At 41.8% G+C, this 20,435-nt stretch overlaps 1 protein-coding gene across 2 annotated transcripts in view; it reads left to right on the plus strand.

Moving 5' to 3' along the window:
* LOC110538909 (rabankyrin-5) overlaps positions 1–20,272 on the plus strand; it is a 41,984-nt gene extending 21,712 nt beyond the window's left edge. Inside the window, exons 17-25 of one of the 2 annotated variants that reach the window (XR_005035030.1) lie at positions 1,389–1,545; positions 1,845–2,045; positions 2,880–3,056; positions 3,559–3,706; positions 4,013–4,103; positions 4,290–4,414; positions 13,105–13,154; positions 13,319–13,465; positions 17,132–17,222. Coding sequence is in view for 1 of the 2 variants with exons in the window: in XM_036937852.1 (XP_036793747.1) it covers positions 1,389–1,545; positions 1,845–2,045; positions 2,880–3,056; positions 3,559–3,706; positions 4,013–4,103; positions 4,290–4,414; positions 13,319–13,465; positions 17,132–17,222; positions 17,815–17,947 (1,270 nt within the window). In the remaining variant the exon portion in view is untranslated. Of the gene's footprint in view, positions 1–1,388; positions 1,546–1,844; positions 2,046–2,879; positions 3,057–3,558; positions 3,707–4,012; positions 4,104–4,289; positions 4,415–13,104; positions 13,155–13,318; positions 13,466–17,131; positions 17,223–17,814 lie in introns of those variants that run through there. The other variant, XM_036937852.1, reaches the window with a different exon arrangement.
* The last annotated feature ends 163 nt before the right edge of the window (positions 20,273–20,435 follow it).

The following is a 20,435-nucleotide window of genomic DNA, read 5'->3' on the forward strand; positions in this document are numbered from 1 at the left end:
ATTAATGAAAGTAAAGTCACGACACTATACTACTCGGTATCGTGATACTTAGCCTGGTATCACATTAGTAAAATGTTGGTATTGTGACAGCCCCACTCTGAAAATAGGCAATTTTTTTGCGTTTTTCTGTGCTAAATGTCTTTGTCACCTTTTTGGACCCTCACAAGTTTGCATCCCTGATTTATAATCCTCAATGCCTCATCTTTCAAAATGCATCGAGTCATCTTAATTTACAGCATTAACCTCACTTGGACAACAAAACATTGCAAATGTTGCCCAATTACCGTGAGGGATGGGGGCACGGTGCTCGTTCAAACCCATATGGTGATGTGACGTGCAGAGCCAGAGCTCTGATGTCACGTATTGCACATTAGTGTACAGCCACTACGTTCCAATTTGGCAGCTTATTTGTTGTTTGGCTGCTAACTCAAACACTTTATTTACTTTAACACAGTCACCTATAGAGTTTGGCCAACTTTTACACTAGCTGCCATGTTAGCACCTTTCAGCAGTCCCATTTATCCATTATTTATTTATGGAGTGATAATTCTCCAGATTCCAGTTGAGTTGAATCTACACTGAACATAAACACAACAGGTAAAGTGTTGCTCCCGTATTTCATGAGCTGAAATAAAAAATCCCAGAAATGTTCCTTATTTCTCTAAAAATGTTGTGCACAAATTAGTTTACATCCCTGTTAGTAAGCATTTCTCCTTTGCCAATATAATCCATCCACCTGACAGGTGTGGCATATCAAGTAGCTGATTAACAGCATGATCAGGACAATAAAAGGCCAATCTAATATGTGCAGTTTTGTCACACAATGCTATAGATGTCTCAAGTTTTGAGGGAGTGCGCAATTGGCATGCTGACTGCAGGAATGTCCACCAGAGCTGTTGACAGAGAATTTCATGTTAATTTCTCTACCATACACTGCCTCCAAAGTCGTTTTAGAGAACTTGGCAGTATGTCCAACTGGCCTCACAACTGCAGACCACGTGTAACCAAGCCAGCCCAGGACCACCACATTGGGGGGTAGTATTTCTGTCTGTAATAAATCTCTTTTGTGGGGAAAAACCTATTCTGGTTGGCTGGCCCTGGCTCCTCAGTGGCTGGGCCTATGCCCTCAAAGGCTCACCCTTGGCTGCACCCCTGCCCAGTCTTGTGAAGTCCATAGATTGGGGCCTAATGAATTTATTTAAATTGACTGATATGAACTGTAACTCAGTAAAATATTTGAAATTGTTCTGTTATTTAAATATTTTTATTCAGCATAGTTGAGGAATCCATCTTGGTTCTGAATGAGTCAGCAAGAGGAAGTAGTTTCATGATTAACCAGTGTGATCTGTGCCTAATGACTGTCTAATCTAACCCGGTCTCTCCTCTAGTGGTTGTGACGTAAACAGCTCACGGCGTCCAGGTCTTAACGGAGAGGGGGAGGAGGAGGCCAGGGACGGACAGTCACCCCTCCATCTGGCAGGCAGCTGGGGGCTGGAGGAGGTGGTGCAGTGCCTTCTGGAGTTTGGGGCAAATGTCAACACACAGGTATGTCTCACTTACTTACTTACTTCCTTAGACTTTTTATTCCTCCTAGGCCGTCTACTGCAGTTTTTCAGCATATGCAGTCTCACTGACTGTCAATCCACGGGTCAGTTTCACCAGGCAGTCATTCCTTTAAGCACAGGCATCTCCCACTCCTCACTTTTATTAGATTCTTCCACTTTGAGAGTCGTGGTCCAAAAGCATGCTTAATGAGTGAGTGATGAATGAGTGAGTGAGGAGTATCTCGTGTCTGTCCCATCAAACTCCGTTTATTGTGGCTAATATGAGCTGTGTCTACCCAGGACGCAGAGGGTCGAGCGCCTATCCACATTGCCATTAGCAACCAGCACAATGTCATCATCCAGCAGCTCATATCCCACCCGGACATACGTCTGAACGCTCGTGATCGCCTGGGCATGACCCCCTTTGCCTGCGCCATGACACACAAAAACAACAAGGCTGCAGAGTCCATCCTCAAGAGAGAGCCCGGGGCTGCCGAACAGGTGAGAGACATACACAGGCATGGGCAATTTAAATTATTTCACTATTCAAATTATATATTTTTGGGGGGGGTATATCTGGGTAATCTAAATAAATATTACATTTTATATATATTTTAAACTTAATTGTAGACTTTCTCTGGATAGAGCCATCATTTGAATGCGTGTTCTATTGCCAACATGTTACAAAATACGATCGTAATTGTAGTGCACCTAGAATAGTCCGGTGCGTTCAAGTCGTGTTCCCTGCCAAATCTTTTCACAATACGACAAACAGCCTCATTCTGTTCAGAACAACCCAACATATGATGCTATGTCATCTTGCATAGTGATCATAAACATTGACACTGTGTATGACATTACTTTTATGATCTGGATATGTGAAGTGCACGTTTTTTGACGTCAACGCGGTAATTATTATAATCCTCCTCTTTCAAAATACTTTGAGTCCTATTTAAAGCAGTTCCCTCACTCCGACGATAAAACATTTGCAATGTCACCCAATTAGCGGGAGTGATGGGAGTAACTTATTTTCTTGTGGTGTTCAAGTTCAGAACCGCTGTCAGTCAAAACAATACTGTGCTGTGAAGTGGAGACCTTGAGCTCTCACATAATGTATAAGGTGTTACTGTACATCCACTGTGTTCCAATTTAGCTGCTTATCAGTTTTCAAATCTGCTATTTTGAGTCCGTATACAGGTACGAGTGTAAAGAGTTAAAAGTAGGCCGAATCCTAACGTCAGTTCGGATATTTAAATAACCGTGCCCATCCCTACTTTGTTACAAACATTGTGTATGATGAAGTCTAACCCCCACCATCCTTCTCTTTCCTCTCAGGTGGACAACAAAGGGCGTAACTTCCTGCATGTGGCGGTGCAGAACTCTGACATCGAGAGTGTTCTGTTCCTGATCAGTGTCCAGGCCAACGTGAACTCCCGGGTGCAGGACGCTGCCAAGCAGACTCCTCTACACCTGGCTGTTCAGGCTGGCTCTGAGATCATCGTCCGCAACCTAGTAATGATGCCTACCCTACCTCCGCACCAGTAGCTAAGCGGCTTTCTCACCAGTGTGAGAAGCTGTAATTGTGTGAATAGCTGTGTCTTTGGGATCTATTTTAGCAAGCCTAAGTCGATCTTGGCGCTCTTGCGTGGCGCTGTAGCACAGTGGGAATTGATGCATTTATAACTTACAGGTGTGACGTGGGCTTGACCACTCACTGGCCAATCAACATGCTCCATGGCTTAATACTGTAACTGTGTGGTGGTATTATCCAAACCCAGCACAATAGAGCCCCAATTGTCTGTCTAGGGTGTTTCGTCATAATTGCAGTCATGGTGTGCAGATGATCAGATTGTGAAGTGTTTAATGTCAGGAACCACATTTAATATGCTGTTCTGAGATACGCAACTCAAATGTAAAAGGGACAACCTGGAATGCAACCAATGTCTGTGTGCATGTCTGAGATGCTTGTGTGTCTGATTTCGACTCTTATCTGACTCTTGTATGTCCATTGCAGCTGCTGGCAGGGGCCAAAGTGAATGAGCTGACCAAACACAGACAGACAGCTCTACACCTGGCAGCCCAGCAGGACCTGGCTACTGTCTGCTCTGTGCTGCTGGAGAATGGAGTGGACTTCACCGCTCTGGATGAGAATGGCAACAACGGTACTGACTGAGCCGTAATCTAGGCTGTAACACAAATGGCACCTGTTCTGCGATAGCTATGATTCCCTACATATAGTGCACTACTTTTGACCAGGGAAGTAGAGATGATGGTGCCATTTGGGACACAACCGTAGATGGGGCTGTTTCAGCTTAGATTAATTTTCCAACTCCTGAAATTGAATTAGTTTGAAATTCTGCTATGCAGTGCCATTACCCTGCACTCTCTTGTTTCACTGTTTCTTTGTCTCTCATCTCAGTTTAGCTCGTGTTAATACTCAGGTTTTCTTCTGTCTTTTCTCTCCTCAGCCCTGCACCTGGCCGTAATGCAGGGTCGCCTTAATAACGTGCGTGCCCTTCTCACAGAGTCCAACATTGATGCGGAGGCCTTCAATCTCAGGTACACTCCCTCAACAGTACTTCAGTTCTGTTTTACAGTTCAAATTGATTTACTTAATGTAAAAACACATTGGTAATCTTCCTTGCCGAAGCTCTTACATTAAAAACAGCAAGTAAGATCAAGATGTTGAAGGACAAAGGGAAAGGCTTAATGTGTTTGTTCACTGAGCTATTTTTGGTTTTGTAGGGGCCAGTCACCGATGCACGTTCTGGGGCAATATGGGAAAGAGAATGCGGCGGCCATCTTTGAACTGTTCTTGGAATGTATGCCTGAGTACCCTCTGGACAAACCGGACAATGAAGGGAACACAGGTAGGACTGAGTAATATATCACTTTTAATTCAAATGTAATGTTTTAAAGATATTCCAGATACCTGTATTGCAAAAATCATTTTGTTTTTGAGCATTTATGTCCACTTGTTGTCTTTTTGGTCTCATCTCCTTCGCTCCTTCTGCTGTGACTGCACACCTTCCCATTTACACACCAAGCCCCTTCCCCTGCCACTCACAATAAAAATATTTGAGATCACTTCTTCCTCTCTGACAAGCGGTTTCAACTCACTATTTCAGTTTTGGTCCCACAGTGTCAGTCATATGGACACCGAAAGACTTTGAGACATTATTTTACTGTAACCTTTCTAATGATACATTTGTTTATGTATCAACTACTCACACAGAGCAGAAACTACTAAAACTGGAGTATTAAGAACATTGATTCTGGAAAAATAATTCTCAGTTTGTCGCACACTGGCAGCATTTTAGCCAAAGACTGTTATATTGGCTGTCTAGTTTGTTTTATAAATGTGCAATAAGCATTAAGCACAATTTATATAAGGAATTGGCAACTCGTTCTCATTCCGAGAAATAAGGTAGATTTTAACATCTGAACAAAGTGCACACGGTAGCATGCTTTACATTCAGTTGGAGACGGACAGAAGTGTTTTCATAACAATTCAACTGTTCTACCTTGTTAGCTAGCAAATGGATCCAATTTGGCTAAACTTGAATTATAAAGATTAGCTGGCTACTGACTAGCACGTGGGTTTGTGCTGAGAGATTGTTTGAGACCTGTGTTTATTTTTTATAAATTAAGAAGTTAATCATTATTAGTGAATGTGCATTATGCATGTTTCCGGTTGAAATATTTAACAAAAAGGGCATTTACATAGACATATTTGAAAGCCATATCAGTGAATAATACAAAAATTAGATTAAACTATATTGATCAAATAATACCTTATTAGTTGGTCTTTTGGTTGTGCAAGGCTTATATTTATCCGAGGTACAATTTCACAAGCCCTGAATTTATTAAATTATTGCAGACTGTTTGCAATGCATTGTATTTTACCTTGTTCAGTCGTAGCCAAAAGTTTTGAGTGACACAAATATTAATTTTCACAAAGTCTGCTGCCTCAGTTTGTATGATGGCAATTTGCATATACTCCAGAATGTTATGAAGAGTGATCAGATGAATTGCAATTAATTGCAAAGTCTTTCTTTGCCATGCAAATGAACTGAATCCCCAAAAAACATGTCCACTGCATTTCAGTCCTGCCACAAAGGGACCAGTGGACATCATGTCAGTGATTCTCTCGTTAACACAGGTGTGAGTTTTGACGAGGACAAGGCTAGAGATTATTCTGTCATGCTGATTGAGTTCGAATAAGAAGCTTCAAAAGGAGGGTGGTGCTTGGAATCATTGTTCTTCCTCTGTCAACCATGGTTACCCGCAAGGAAACATGTGCAGTCATCATTGCTTTGCACAAAAAGGGCTTTGCAGGCAAGGATATTGCCATTTAGTTGATTATCAAAAACTTCAAGGAGAGCGATTCAATTGTTGTGAAGAAGGCATACGGGCGCCCAAGAAAGTCCAGCAAGCGCCAGCACCATCTCATAAAGTTGATTCAGCTGCGGGATCGGGGCACCACCTGTACAGAGCTTGCTCAGGAACGGCAGCAGGCAGGTGTGAGTGCATCTGCACTCACAGTGAGGCAAAGACTTTTGGAGGATGGCCTGGTGTCAAGAAGGGCAGCAAAAGAAGCCACTTCTCTCCAGGAAAAACATCAGGGACAGACTGATATTCTGTAAAAGGTACAGGAATTGGACTGCTGAGGACTGGGGTGAAGTCTTTTTCTCTGAATCCCATTTCTGATTGCTTGGGGCATACAGAGAAGACAAGGTGAGCGCTACCATCAGTCCTGTGTCATGCTTCTCAGCCAAGGGAGTGGGCTCACTCACAATTTTGCCTAAGCCATGAATAAAGAATGGTACCAACACATCCTCCTAGAGCAACTTCTCCCAACCATCCAGGAACAGTTTGGTGACGAACAATGCCTTTTCCAGCATGATGGAGCACCTTGCCATAAGGCAAAAGTGATAGCTAAGTGGCTTGGGGAACAAAACATCTATTTTGGGTCCATGGCCAGGAAACTCCCCAGACCTTATCCCATTGAGAACTTGTGGTCAATCCTCAAGAGGCGGGTGGACAAACAAAAACCCACAAATTCTGACAAACTCCAAGCATTGATTATGCAAGAATGGGCTGCCATCAGTCAGGATGTGGCCCAGAAGTTAATTGACAGCATGCCAGGGCGGATTGCAGAGGTCTTGAAAAAGAAGGGTCAACTCTGCAAATATTGACTCTTTGCATCAACTTCATGTAATTGTCAATAAAAGCCTTTGACACATGAAATGCTAGTAATTATACTTCAGTATTCCATAGTAACATCTGACAAAAACTATCTAAAGACACTGAAGCAGCAAACTTTGGAAATTAATATTTGTCATTATCAAAACTTTTGGCCACGACTGTACAACAAAGCTTATTTAGAGAGAACATTTCATATCGAGATGTATGTCATGAATCACCCATAACTCTAGATGTGATTTTCAGGCCATATCTCGCCCAGCCCTGAACACCGGTATGAAGGTGTTTCTGTCCTTACTAACAGCTGCCTTATTCTCAAATGTCTGACTTGTGTAAGTCATTTTTAATGACATTTACAGTGCCTTCAGAAAGTGTTCATACCCCTTGTTTTTACAGACTAAATTAAAAAAATAGTGCAGGGGGTGGGCAACTCCAGTCCTCGAGGGCCTGATTTGGTGTCACACTTTTTCTCATCCCTAGAAAACACAGCTGATTTAATCAAATTGAATTCTAAACTGAGTATAATTATTAGGTGATTATTGGTCAGCTGTGTTAGCTGTGGCAAAACTTTGACAGCAATCAGGCCCTTGAGGACTGTAATTGCCCAGGCCTGCATATTGATAACATGTATTTTTAAAATAATGTATGAACACTTTCCCATAAGTCTCTAAGAGCTTTACACGCCTGAATTGTACATTATTTGGCCATTTTTATTATTTAGCTTGACAGAGCTTGAAGAATTTGATTGTTGAGCATTGCTAGAAAGCCATTTTTCAAGTATTGCCATACATTTTCAAGCTGATTTAAGTCAAACTAACTAAGCCACTCAGGAACATTCAATGTCATCTTGGTAAGCAACTCGTGTAGATTTGGCCTTGTGTTATAGGTTATTGTCCTGCTGAAAGATAAATTTGTCTCCCAGTGTCTGTTGGAGAGCAAACTGAACCAGGTTTTCCTCTATGATTTGTCCTGTGCTTATGACTATATTGTTTCTTTTTACCCCCCCAAAAAACTCCCTAGTCATTGCCAATGACAAGCATACCCATAACATGATGCAGCCATCTCCATGCTTGAACATATGAAGTGGTACTCCTTGATGTGTTGTGTTGGATTTGTCCCCAAACATAACACTTTATATTCAGGACCCAAAAAATATTTGCCACATTTTTTTGCAGTATTCCTTAAGTACGTTGTTGCAAACAGAATATATGTTAATATTTGTATTCTATACAGGCTTCCGTAATTTCCCTGTCATTTAGGTTAGTATTAGAGGTCAACCGATTAATTGGCAACACCGATTTTCAAGTTTTCTTAACAATTGGTAATCAGCATTTTTGGATGCCAATTATGGCCGATTACATTGCAATTCACGAGGAGACTGCGTGGCAGGTTGACCACCTGTTACGTGAGTGTAGCAAGGAGCCAAGGTAACTTGCTAGCTAGCATTAAACTTATCTTATAAAAAACTATCAGTCTTAACATAATCACTAGTTAACTACACATGGTTGACGATATTACTAGTTTAACTAGCTTGTCCTGCGTTGCATATAATCAATGTGGTGCCTGTTAATTTATCATCGAATCACAGCCTTCTTCAACTTTGCCAAAAGTGAATACACAAGTATATTTTCTTAAACGTGCATATTTAGTTAAATGAAATTCATGTTAGCAGGCAATATCAACTAGGAAAATTGTCACTTCTCTTGCATTCAGTGCAAGCAGCAGTTTGGGCTGCCTAGCTTGTTGTGAACTGTGTGAAGACCATTTCTTCCTAACAAAGACCTTAATTAATTTGCCAGAATTTTACAGAATTATAACATAACATTGAAAGTTGTGCAATGTAACAGCAATATTTAGACTTAGGGTTGCCACCCGTTCGATACGGATCGGTTTCGTATTTCACTGAAAGAATTATCGTTTTGTTTTCGAAATGATAGTTTCAGGATTTGACCTAAGGCTCGCATTTCTGTGTGTTTATTATATTATCATTAAGTCTATGATTTGATATTTGATAGAGCAGTCTGAGCGAGCGGTGGTAAGCATTCATTCAAACAGCACTTTCCTGCGTTTGCCAGCAGCTCTTTGCAATGCTTGAAGAACAGCGCTGTTTATGACTTCAAGCCTATAAACTCCCAATATTAGGCTGGCAATACTGAGATAACTAGTCCGATAATTCCTATAATAAATACAACCTAAAACTTCTTACCTGGGAATATTGAAGACTCATGTTAAAAGGAAGCACCAGCCTTCATATGTTCTCATGTTCTGAGCATGGAACTTAAACGTTAGCTTTCTTAAATTACACATATTGCACTTTTACTTTCTTCTCCAACACTGTGTTTTTGCATTATTTAAACCAAATTGAACATGTTTCATTATTTATTTGGGACTAAATTGACTTTATTTAGGCATTATATTAAGTTAAAATAAGTGTTCATTCAGTATTGTTGGAATTGTCATTATTACAAATATATATACACACACACATACAGTGGGGGGCAAAAAAGTATTTAGTCAGCCACCAATTGTGCAAGTTCTCCCACTTAAAAAGATGAGAGGCCTGTAATTTTCATCATAGGTACACTTCAACTATGACAGACAAAATTAGAACAAAAAAAATCCAGAAAATCACATTGTAGGATTTTTAATGAATTTATTTGTAAATGATGGTGGGAAATAAGTATTTGGTCACCTACAAACAAGCAAGATTTCTGGCTCTCACAGACCTGTAACTTCTTCTTTAAGAGCCTCCTCTGTCCTCCACTCATTACCTGTATTAATGGCACCTGTTTGAACTTGTTATCAGTATAAAAGACACCTGTCCACAACCTCAAACAGTCACACTCCAAACTCCACTATGGCCAAGACCAAAGAGCTGTCAAAGGACACCAGAAACAAAATTGTAGACTTGCACCAGGCTGGGAAGATTGAATCTGCAATAGGTAAGCAGCTTGGTTTGAAGAAATCAACTGTGGGAGCAATTATTAGGAAATGGAAGACATACAAGACCACTGATAATCTCCCTCGATCCGGGGCTCCACGCAAGATCTCACCCCGTGGGGTCAAAATGATCACAAGAACGGTGAGCAAAAATCCCAGAACCACACGGGGGGACCTAGTGAATGACCTGCAGAGAGCTGGGACCAAAGTAACAAAGCCTACCATCAGTAACACACTACGCCGCCAGGGACTCGAATCCTGCAGTGCCTGACGTGTCCTCCTGCTTAAGCCAGTACATGTCCAGGCCCATCTGAAGTTTGCTAGAGAGCATTTGGATGATCCAGAAGAAAATTGGGAGAATGTCATATGGTCAGATGAAACCAAAATAGAACTTTTTGGTAAAAACTCAACTCGTTGTGTTTGGAGGACAAAGAATGCTGAGTTGCATCCAAAGAACACCATACCTACAGTGAAGCATGGAGGTGGAAACATCATGCTTTGGGGCTGTTTTTCTGCAAAGGGACCAGGACGACTGATCTGTGTAAAGGAAAGAATGAATGGGGCCATGTATCGTGAGATTTTGAGTGAAAACCTCCTTCCATCAGCAAGGGCATTGAAGATGAAATGTGGCTGGGTCTTTCAGCATGACAATGATCCCAAACACACCGCCCTGGTAACGAAGGAGTGGCTTCGTAAGAAGCATTTCAAGGTCCTGGAGTGGCCTAGCCAGTCTCCAGATCTCAACCCCATAGAACATCTTTGGAGGGAATTGAAAGTCCGTGTTGCCCAGCAACAGCCCCAAAACATCACTGCTCTAGAGGAGATCTGCATGGAGGAATGGGCCAAAATACCAGCAACAGTGTGTGAAAACCTTGTGAAGACTTACAGAAAACGTTTGACCTCTGTCATTGCCAACAAAGGGTATATAACAAAGTATTGAGAAACTTTTGTTATTGACCAAATACTTATTTTCCACCATAATTTGCAAATAAATTCATTAAAAATCCTACAATGTGATTTTCTGGATTTTTTTCCCTCATTGTGTCTGTGTACCTATGATGAAAATTACAGGCCTCTCGTCTTTTTAAGTGGGAGAACTTGCATAATTGGTGGCTGACTAAATACTTTTTTGCCCCACTGTATATATTAAAAAAATATATTATACCGATTTTAATTGGTATTGGATTTTTTTGGTCCTCCAGTAATTGGTATTGGCGTTTTCTTATCACAACTATTAAACGGTAACTGTTTTAAAATCACCAATTGGTCTTATGTTAAATCCCTAAGCAGTTTCGTTCCTCTCCTGCAAGTTAGGAAGGACACCTTTATCATTGTAGTGACTGGGTGCATTGATACACCACCCAAAGCCTAATTAATAACTGCAACATGCTCAGCATCTGCTTATTTAAAATAAATAAAATAAAAAATCACATCCACCAATTAATGTCATTCTTGCAAGGCATTGAGAAACCTTCCTGGACTTTGATTAAATATGTGCTCTAAATCACTACTATTCACTATGGTCGTATGTGTGGGGTACAGAGATGAGGTAGTTGCTCATAAATCATTATAGAACACAGAATGAGTCCATGCAACTTTTATTATGTGATTTGTTAAGAGTATATGTACTCCTGAAGTAATTTAGGTTTGCCATAACAAAGGGGTTGAATACTTATTGTCCAAAGGCATTCAGTGGCGTAAAGTACTTAAGTAAAAATACGTTAAAGTACTACTTCATTTGTTTTTTGGTATATCTGTACTTTACGATTTATTTTTGACAACTTTGACTTTTACTTCACTACATTCTTAAAGAAAGTAATGTACTTTACACATTTTCCCTGACACCCAAAAGTAAAATTACATTTTGAATGCTTAGAAGGACAGAAAATGGTTCAATTCACACGTTTATCAAGAGAACATCCCTACTGCCTCTGATCTGGCGGAATCACTAAACACAAATACTTTGTTTGTAAATGATGTCTGCGTGTTTGAGTGTACCACTGGCTATCCGTAAATGTAAAAAACAAGAACATTTTGCAGTCTGGTTTGCTTACTATAAAGGATTTTTGTAAATTATATGTACTTTGACTCAAGTAGAATTTTACTGGGTGACTCACTTTTACTTTTTATTTTATATTAAGGTATCTTTACATTCCAAATATGTCTACCAACAAAATTCCGCTTTGACATTGAGGTATTGTGTGTCGATCAGTGACACAATTTAATCGGTTTTAAATTCATGCTGTAACACAACAAAATGTGGAAAGACTCAAGGAGTGTGAATACTTTCTGAAGGCACTGTATATAGTATTGTTAGTGTGCATAGTCACTGCAAGATAGGATCAGTGCAGATAGTCCGGGTAACCATTGATCAAAGCTGCAATATGTAACTTTTTGGGCGACCCGACCAAATTCACATAGGAATGTGATTTATTGATTTGTCATTTTCTATGAAGGCAAGTCTAAAAAGCAGTAGATCTGTTTAATGTGCGCTATATCTATGCTTCCCGTGCTTGTTTCATTTTTGCGTTATTTACTTTTGGTTTTGGACACCAGCTTCAAACAGCAGAAAATGTAATATTTTGGGTCATGGAAAATATATTTCACAGCAGTTTAGATGGTACAATGATTCTCTACACGACTGCTTGTTTTGTTGCATAAATTGAAATTGGGTGAACTTTTAGAATTTTAGCAACAAGGAAATTGCTTAACGATTTCTGCACATTCTACCTTTAACTATTTTTAGTAGTCTTATAGCTATTTAACACTCTTATGGGGATAGAAGCTGTCTCGCAGCCTGTTGGTCCGAGAGCTGATGCTCCGGTACTGTTTACCGGACGGTAGCAAAGTGAACAGTCTATGGCTTGGTTGTCTGGAGTCTTTGGCAATTGTTCTGATCTTACACTTGGACCGCCTGATATAGAGGTCCTGGATGGCAGGGAGTTCTGCCCCAGTGATGTAATAGGCTGTCCGCACCACCCTCTGTAGCGCTTTGTCGTCGAGGGTGGTGCATTTGCCATACCAAGCGGTGATGCAGCCAAGCAAGATTCTCTCGACGGTGCAGCTGTAGAACTTCTTGAGGATCTAAGGGCCCATGCCAAATCTTATCAGCCTCCTGTGGGGAAAGAGGCGCTGTCATGCCCTCTTAATGACTGTGCGGGTGTGTGTCTACCATGTTAACTCCTTAGTGATGTGGACGCCAAGGAACTTGAAGCTCTCGATCCGCTTCACTACAGCCCTGTTGATGTGGATGGGGGTGTGCTCTCTCCTCTTTCTTGTTCTTACTGATGTTAAGATGTTATTCTTTAGAACAGTGGTTTCGAACATAAAATGTATTATTTCCTCACGGTCAAAATGAGCTAAAAATAGTCCTCTTTCCTTCGCTTTTGGAATTTGATGCTCCCTGACTGTCTAGCTTTCGTTTCGATGACTCGTAGCAAGTTGGACAGAATGAAGACTGTAAATGTAGGTAGATCCATTATCATTTATACACCGTTTCAATTTGGTTTAAGTAATTTCAATGGCAGAAAATAAATGTTTTGCTCAAACCACCCGCGGGATCTGCCCCGCTGGCCATATGTTTGACACCCCTGTTCTAAAGAATAACATCAAACATTTTTGTTCCTCAGTTATGTTGCTGGCCTACATGAAGGGCAATGCTAACCTCTGTCGTGCCATTGTGAGGTCTGGAGCTCGTATGGGCCTCAACAACAACCAGGGAATCAACATCTTCAACTACCAAGTAGCCACCAAGCAGCTGCTCTTCCGCCTTCTAGGTGAGACGCTTGGTCCTGGTGTACTCCTTGAATAGATATGCTATTCGCTGCAATTGGTTTGTTGTACAGTAGTTCGGCATAGAGTACAGTTCATAAGAACACAGTCTGTAGTTTACAGTAGTTATATATCAGTTAAGCATAGAGAAGAGTTTATTTGATCATTTGATCCATGCATTAATCATGATCGTCATGGTGGGTACAATTTTAAGGTATTTTTAAGAAGGGGAGCAATTCTCATTGTGTTTGCTTTCAAATACTTCTTTCGATGTATCGCTAGGACTGCCTTGTCTCTTGGGAATACCTATCAAAAAGAGCCGCTCTCCCACCCTTTGTTTTTTATTGCTTCTCTTCCTCACTACTCTAGCTCTCCTCATATCGGCTGGATACCTGTTTGCCTGCTTAATCTGCTTACAAGTGAACCGTGAAGGATATCGCTGGTTGAGTACTAATCTTAAGGGTTTTTTTCATGTAGAAATTCCTTTTCTACTTCTGTCTCACGGCTAGCTATTGAGACTCAGTTAGCCCACACTGCAAGGCTAACATGGATAGTTCGCTGAGAGGTAAGCTAACCTCACTAGAATACCCTACCTGCAACATGGTGGCATTGCTAGCTCCCTTCTCTTGTCTAGTTTAACCTACGTTTACCCGTTGCGTTAACTAGACCGACCGTCTCTGCATCAAGGCTCCGTCGGTCGCGGGAGCATAATCTAAAGGGCAACTCTGCCCCAACGCGGTTTCCTTCAGCCAACACTGAGCGCGCCACGGCATACCTTCACCACAATGTAGCTGCTAGTTAGCTAACTCCACAGGAAAGCTAACCACACCAGCATTACTACCTGCAACACAGTAATATTGCTAGCTCCCTTCTCTTGTCTCGTTTAACCTACGTTTATTTGTTTGTATTAACTAGAGCGACTGGCTAACCTCACGACACTGCAGTCGTGGGAGAATACCTACCCTAAGCTGAACTGCCCCCATGCGGTTCCCTTTGGCTAGCACTATGCTAGACACAGCATTCCTTAGCCACGAGGTAGATGCTAGCGCACGCATTACTATGCTCACCCCAGCTAGCATTAGCCCCGAGGCTTCTAACTAGCTATCTTACAGTGGCTAGCTCGCTGGAAAGCAGGCTAACCACACTAGCATTCCTACCTACACATACATTGCATTAGCATGGCTAGATAAAGCAGAAACAAGTTCCCTACCTGCCCAGACGGTAGTATTGCTTGCTCCCTTCTCTCGTTTAGTACAACCTATGTTCACTCCTTTGTGTTGACTCGACTGACTGGTTTAGTGTCACGGTATTATGGTTGTGGAGATTTTCAGCCCGATTTTGAACAATGCACCCATGCTGTTACTTTCGGATAGCACTATACTAGCTGTAGATTACGCTTAGCCTCACGAAGTGGATGCTAGCTAGCTAGCTAACGTCTACACTAGCCTCACGGCTATAGCATTCATACATAGTGCTCACTTCAGCTAGCCATTAGCCGCGAGTCATCTAGTGAAGTAGCTCAGGCCTTTCAAGGCTAATTTGCAGCAATGCTGAAAAGCTTCTCTCGTTTTAGTACACCTAACATTCACTCGCTTTCATTGGCTAAACTGACCAGCTACACCTTACAGTCCTATGGTAAAAAGAGACTCTCAAACCCGAAGAAACAACGCTATTCACTCTGTTGTCTTTGGCTAACGTGGTGCTGGCAAGCTCGGCCATTCAGCAGCTAGGTGAGTGAACATTAGCTAGCAACACCTAAAGCCTCATGGGTAAGCGTTGACTAGCACGCATAACCTGGTTATGTAATGCTTTTCCCCCAGAGTTATGGCCCCTGCAATGGGAAATTCTCTAACAAGTCCTGCGAGTGAGATTTTACTGAGTACCGGCCTGTGCTTGGCCAGTCTACTAGTACTCACTGCTAAAACAAGCTAGCTAACCAGTCTGGCTATTGCTAGCTTAGCTCTGGTATTTTGCCTAGCATTGATTGCGTTGTGCTTAATGAGCCGGCTCTGCTAGGTGGTGATCCGGTCCACGAGATGGCTTGAAACAGCTAGCTAACGGGACAAGGGTGGCTTTACCACTTGGCTATCTGGTATGGTTCACATAATGTTCAGCTGTGCCCTCTGCACCTTTTTTGATTTTCAAACCAAGGCTGTGTGAGTTATATGTTAGTCGCCAACAAGCACTGTCTCCACTCCGTATCCTAATAGCACAGCCTCCAGAAGTACGTATCAGTCATAGCCAACAACAAAAGTTGCCGCCATGTGGCACAAGTGTGAGATGCACAAGAAAGGTGGCGAAGTCTTCAACTTCTGCTGCCCCGCAGACCTGGGCCCCTGTGGCAGCCTGTTGGTTCCTGCATCTTGCTCACAGCTGGCAGGGAACAAAGAGCTGGCCTTGGGGGAATGAGGTCCTCTGCAACACAACAGTCTGCCAAAACTCAGGCTAAGACCCTGAACCAGTTCAAACCTGTTGGGAAGCAGTTTTACACTGCAGCCGCATCAAGGATCCAGCCCTCTAACCCTCCTAAGGAAGGTAAGTGTCGGCCAACCTAGGGCGCAGCCCTTGTGGCTGAGGAAGCTAGTGTGCTGGGTCTACGGCTTTCTGCCCCACCCTCTTTCTCTTTGGGTTTAACGGTTGCTACTCCTTCCACTCTGAGTTTCGCAGCAGTGGGAATGCAGAGCATTAAGAAAGAAAAAAACTATCTGTGCAGAAGCTCACTTTTATGACTGTGCTCAAATGAGAGAATGGAGTAGACACACTATGTGTGTCCTCCCCCGAGTGCCCGCCTCCCTCAAGCTCTCCCCCCAGCGCCTTCTCAGGTTTTTAGCCAATGGTAGAAGTCAGCATGTCAGCACTCCCTCCGGTCTCATCAACACATGGAGCAGTAGGGCAATCTCTTTTGCCATCCACTGTGGCTCTTATTACCCCGTGCCTATGGCCTCTTGCCTCTGACTGCTATGGCGCGGACTGTCAGTCTAGCCAGTTTTGGTATGCACTGCTCCAGTTTTCCCGACAGCGGGCGCTGGGGAAACCTAATCGTTCTCTTTTCGACTATATCCTGCCTGATCATGGGGACCATTTATATTTATTTATAATGGCAAGGGTGATGGCCTTCGGAGGGGCTTTGAAGAGCGCACTCCTGCAGACAAATTTACCTCTTGTGCACTGTTTTTGTGCGGCATGTACTGGGCTTCCTTCACTTTTGAATTTTTTCCCAGATGGGTTGTGTCCCTGCAACCCGATGGGTTGTGTCGGTGCATACTCCTATAGTTTTGGGACCTGAGGGGTGCTGATGTTGGGACTACCCTGGTTTTGGAGAGGATGCTTTGCCAAACCGGAGTAGGCCATATCCCCACGTGTATTTGAAAGAGAACTTAAGGTTATTTGCGTAACCCCGGTTCTTTGATAATGACTGAGCTGTATCCCACATTCTCCTGTTTGCAAGAGCGTGAGAAAGAGAAGCATGCTTGAGGATAACCAGAGGATGGGAAAGTGGCTCCTTTTATGGAAGTGAGGGTGTCTCCTCATTCGCCGCTACCAGTCTGTTTACGACAGAGAAGCATTTGATAGGTACTTCCAATAGAGTAGCAAACCCCACATGATACATCTCACTCATATTAACAGATAACCAGGGTTATGCAGGTGACCTTACCTTTCGTGTGTTTTAGATATGTTGTCCAAAGAGCCCCCGTGGTGTGATGGCTCAAACTGTTATGAATGTGCTGCCAAGTTTGGAGTCACCACAAGAAAACATCACTGGTAAGAACCGGAAAAACTGTTTACTAATAAAGACTGCTTCAGTCCTTTTTAAAGGGGCAATCTGCAACATGTTTTATTAACTTACAAATGAATTAATGGTATCGCCATTGATCCTTGAGTAATATAGCACGATTAATGCCTCCGTGAGCTTGGTTGAACTTCAGAACCCAAAATATCAGCTTATTTTACTCCAATGTTTTACATTGTAAATATAAACAAATACTTTATAGCAGGGTTCCCCAACTGGCGACTCGCAGGTGATTGTATTTTTATTTTTTTATGGACATACGACTGTAAAAACTCCAGCAAATCAGTTCCATGTGATTTAATCTCTTCCAAAGTATTCCCACACAAGGTTTGAAATAGTTTTTGTCAAATATTATATCTGAATTTGAGTGGTTACATTTTTATTTTATTTTGCCAAAACAGTGGCGGGTGGTGCTTTTATCGTTAGAACATCTGATTGCCCCTTTTTAAGTGAAGTGAAAGTCTGTCCTGTTGACCTTTAATACCTAACTCTGTCTCCCCCACTCTGCTCTTCTTACTCATCTCCTTCCGCTCCCCCCTCCCCTTGCTCCCTGTCTCCACCCAGCCGTCACTGCGGCCGCTTGCTCTGCCACAAGTGTTCCATAAAGGAAATCCCCATCATTAAGTTTGACCTGAACAAGCCTGTGAGGGTCTGTGACATCTGCTTCGACGTACTGACTCTGGGTGGGGTGTCCTAACAGCACCGGACAGCATGCCCTCCATCCATCCGAACCTCCCTCCCCCTTCATCTTCCCATTATGGGGTGCCAGCCGTGCCTGGCTCACCACCCTGGCACTGTGGGCTGGGCAACACCAGGCAAGGTGGCGGCGCGGCAGTAGCAGCCAGGTCTAACTTCCTGGAAAGTTATTGGACAGAGTATCGGACGGACCACAACCTCTGTACTAGTCATTCCAGTCTATACAAATATGTTAAAGTTCTAGCAGGACTTATGAAGTAGAATTTATAAAACATGTTTTTTTGATCAGTCATCATGATGTGAAATTGGATTAAATGAAACGCTTGCTTAGTGGCTTAGTGACTCCAGGACTGGGCTAGTTGGGGGGGGGGGGGGGGGGGGGGGATGTTCTTCAGATTGTCTTACTAAGGACTGATCATGGTTTTGACCCAAGATAGAATTTATCAAGTGTTTGAAGGAATCATGAGAATCAATGATGAACATGTAATGGTGTCAGATTGCAGGAGCGGTTAGACCCTTGTCTCTGTTGGGAGCTGAAAAACGAACAGACAGTATTTCTCCAGTAGCAGCCACTCACTGGCCCACTCATCAAATGAATCCATCACTGCACTGTGCTGCTGAGACAGAAAGCAAAACACCTGCTGCTCTCCAAGACCTGCCCTGCATCACAATCTGTCATTTCTCCCGACTTCCCTTCATGGATTTTAAAGAAAGAATTGCTATACAAATTTCACCGGTGCCCACTGATAAAAATAACAAATTATTGTGATGCAGGGCTGGGTTTACCCCCTCTGTTGTAGTGTTTTCAGGTGTTCATCTCTGTTCTACTTCTGTCAATTTAAGATGATCACTTTGTTTTGCTCTCAACTTTTTACTGTTGGCTGTGTGGCTGGTTCTAATAAGAATTAGAGGCCGGTGTGTTGGATTTTAAGGGAATAGAGTTGAGTTACTATGAAGCAGATCATGTTTTTTGTTGTTGGGACTACAGCTTTTTCACACACAAAATAATAGATATTTTTTTAATCAATGCTTCAACATTACATTTTTGATTCAATGATTAAAATATTAATGAAACACTCAATTTTAACTCTCTGCTTGTAAAAAAAAAGGAGAAAGAGATACATGATTTCAATGTAACTGCATAAAACAACCTCATAAGCATTTATAGACCACCACTTAATCGGTAAATGGGACAAGACACTCAACTACTAAGTGTAATCAATGTATTTTCCATGAGAACTGGAAAGGCTGAGAACCTTTACCATTTAAGGTTTTGTTAGTCCCAAATGCTAAATAATCCTCGCTATGAAATTATACGTTTGATAAAATGCCTGTCAATGCATGTCATTTAATTTGTAGCGTATACATTTTTTATTATATCATAGTCCTCATGAATTATGTTTGCCACCCAGATCACTGACATGTACATTCCATTTAATCCGGGCCTACGGTCCTCTTGTTGGGGATTTGTTATATGTAACAATTGGTATTGCCTCAATTCAGGTGTTGTCTTGACCTACCAGTCTGGTTTCCCCGGACCAGATTAAGCGAAGTCCTTGACTAAAAATAAATTTCAATGAAAATGTTGATGCCTTCTTCAAATCCAGAACTAGGTTTATTATTCTGTGTCAAGAAAACAAGGCATTTTTTTTTCTTTCTTTTTTTCCTGATTCTTGATTTCAAAACCTAACAGGTGCACTTTATCAAGATTACATTACATTTCTGATCATAAGGGGAGAGAATGTGAGAATGAGTTGGTGGTTGCCACTGGCCTGTCAGTGGTCTGTTAAATTGTACAGATAAATGTATAATATTTTTGACCACTACAACTGTTTTGTACTTAATGCAGTTAGCTTTTTTTGTAATTGTGACAACTGAAATATTTGCCTCTGTTAATCTTTTATGCACATTGTTTCAGTATGCTCAGATATCTAGCCTGTTTCTTCCTTGCGAAAGGGAGGACGACTTTACATAAAGGTCATCAAATAAGAACAGGATCTTGTTTTTGGCTCTGTACTTTAAATACAAACATGTCCAAGACTAACTGCTTTTAGCAACGTGAGTGTATTTAGCATACACTAGCATTTCTCTCAATTGTATTGGGTTGCACAAAAACAGTAAGCGGGAAACCAGAAGTTAAATAGAATTCCATTTCAACTTACTATTCCGGTGGGCAGGATGATTGGGTTCATTTGAGAAAATATCTAAAGGATCGTATTATCAAAATAACTTTCCAATTGTGTGTTTCTTGTTGACCAACTTCCATTCTGCTTACATCATGTCAAAATAAAAGTCCTATACATGTGCCATGTGGACAATAAAGGAATACATTTTGGGGGACTTTTATTTTTGACAGGTTAGAGAGGAAGTGGGTCTACAACAGACCCACGTTTGGCAAGTCTGTTTCATTTTTTAAATATATATATTTTTTTTATTTCACCTTTATTTAACCAGGTAGGCCAGTTGAGAACAAGTTCTCATTTACAACT

Source organism: Oncorhynchus mykiss, chromosome 12 (genome assembly GCF_013265735.2).
Source record: "Oncorhynchus mykiss isolate Arlee chromosome 12, USDA_OmykA_1.1, whole genome shotgun sequence".
In the NCBI taxonomy this organism is placed as follows: Eukaryota; Metazoa; Chordata; class Actinopteri; order Salmoniformes; family Salmonidae; genus Oncorhynchus; species Oncorhynchus mykiss.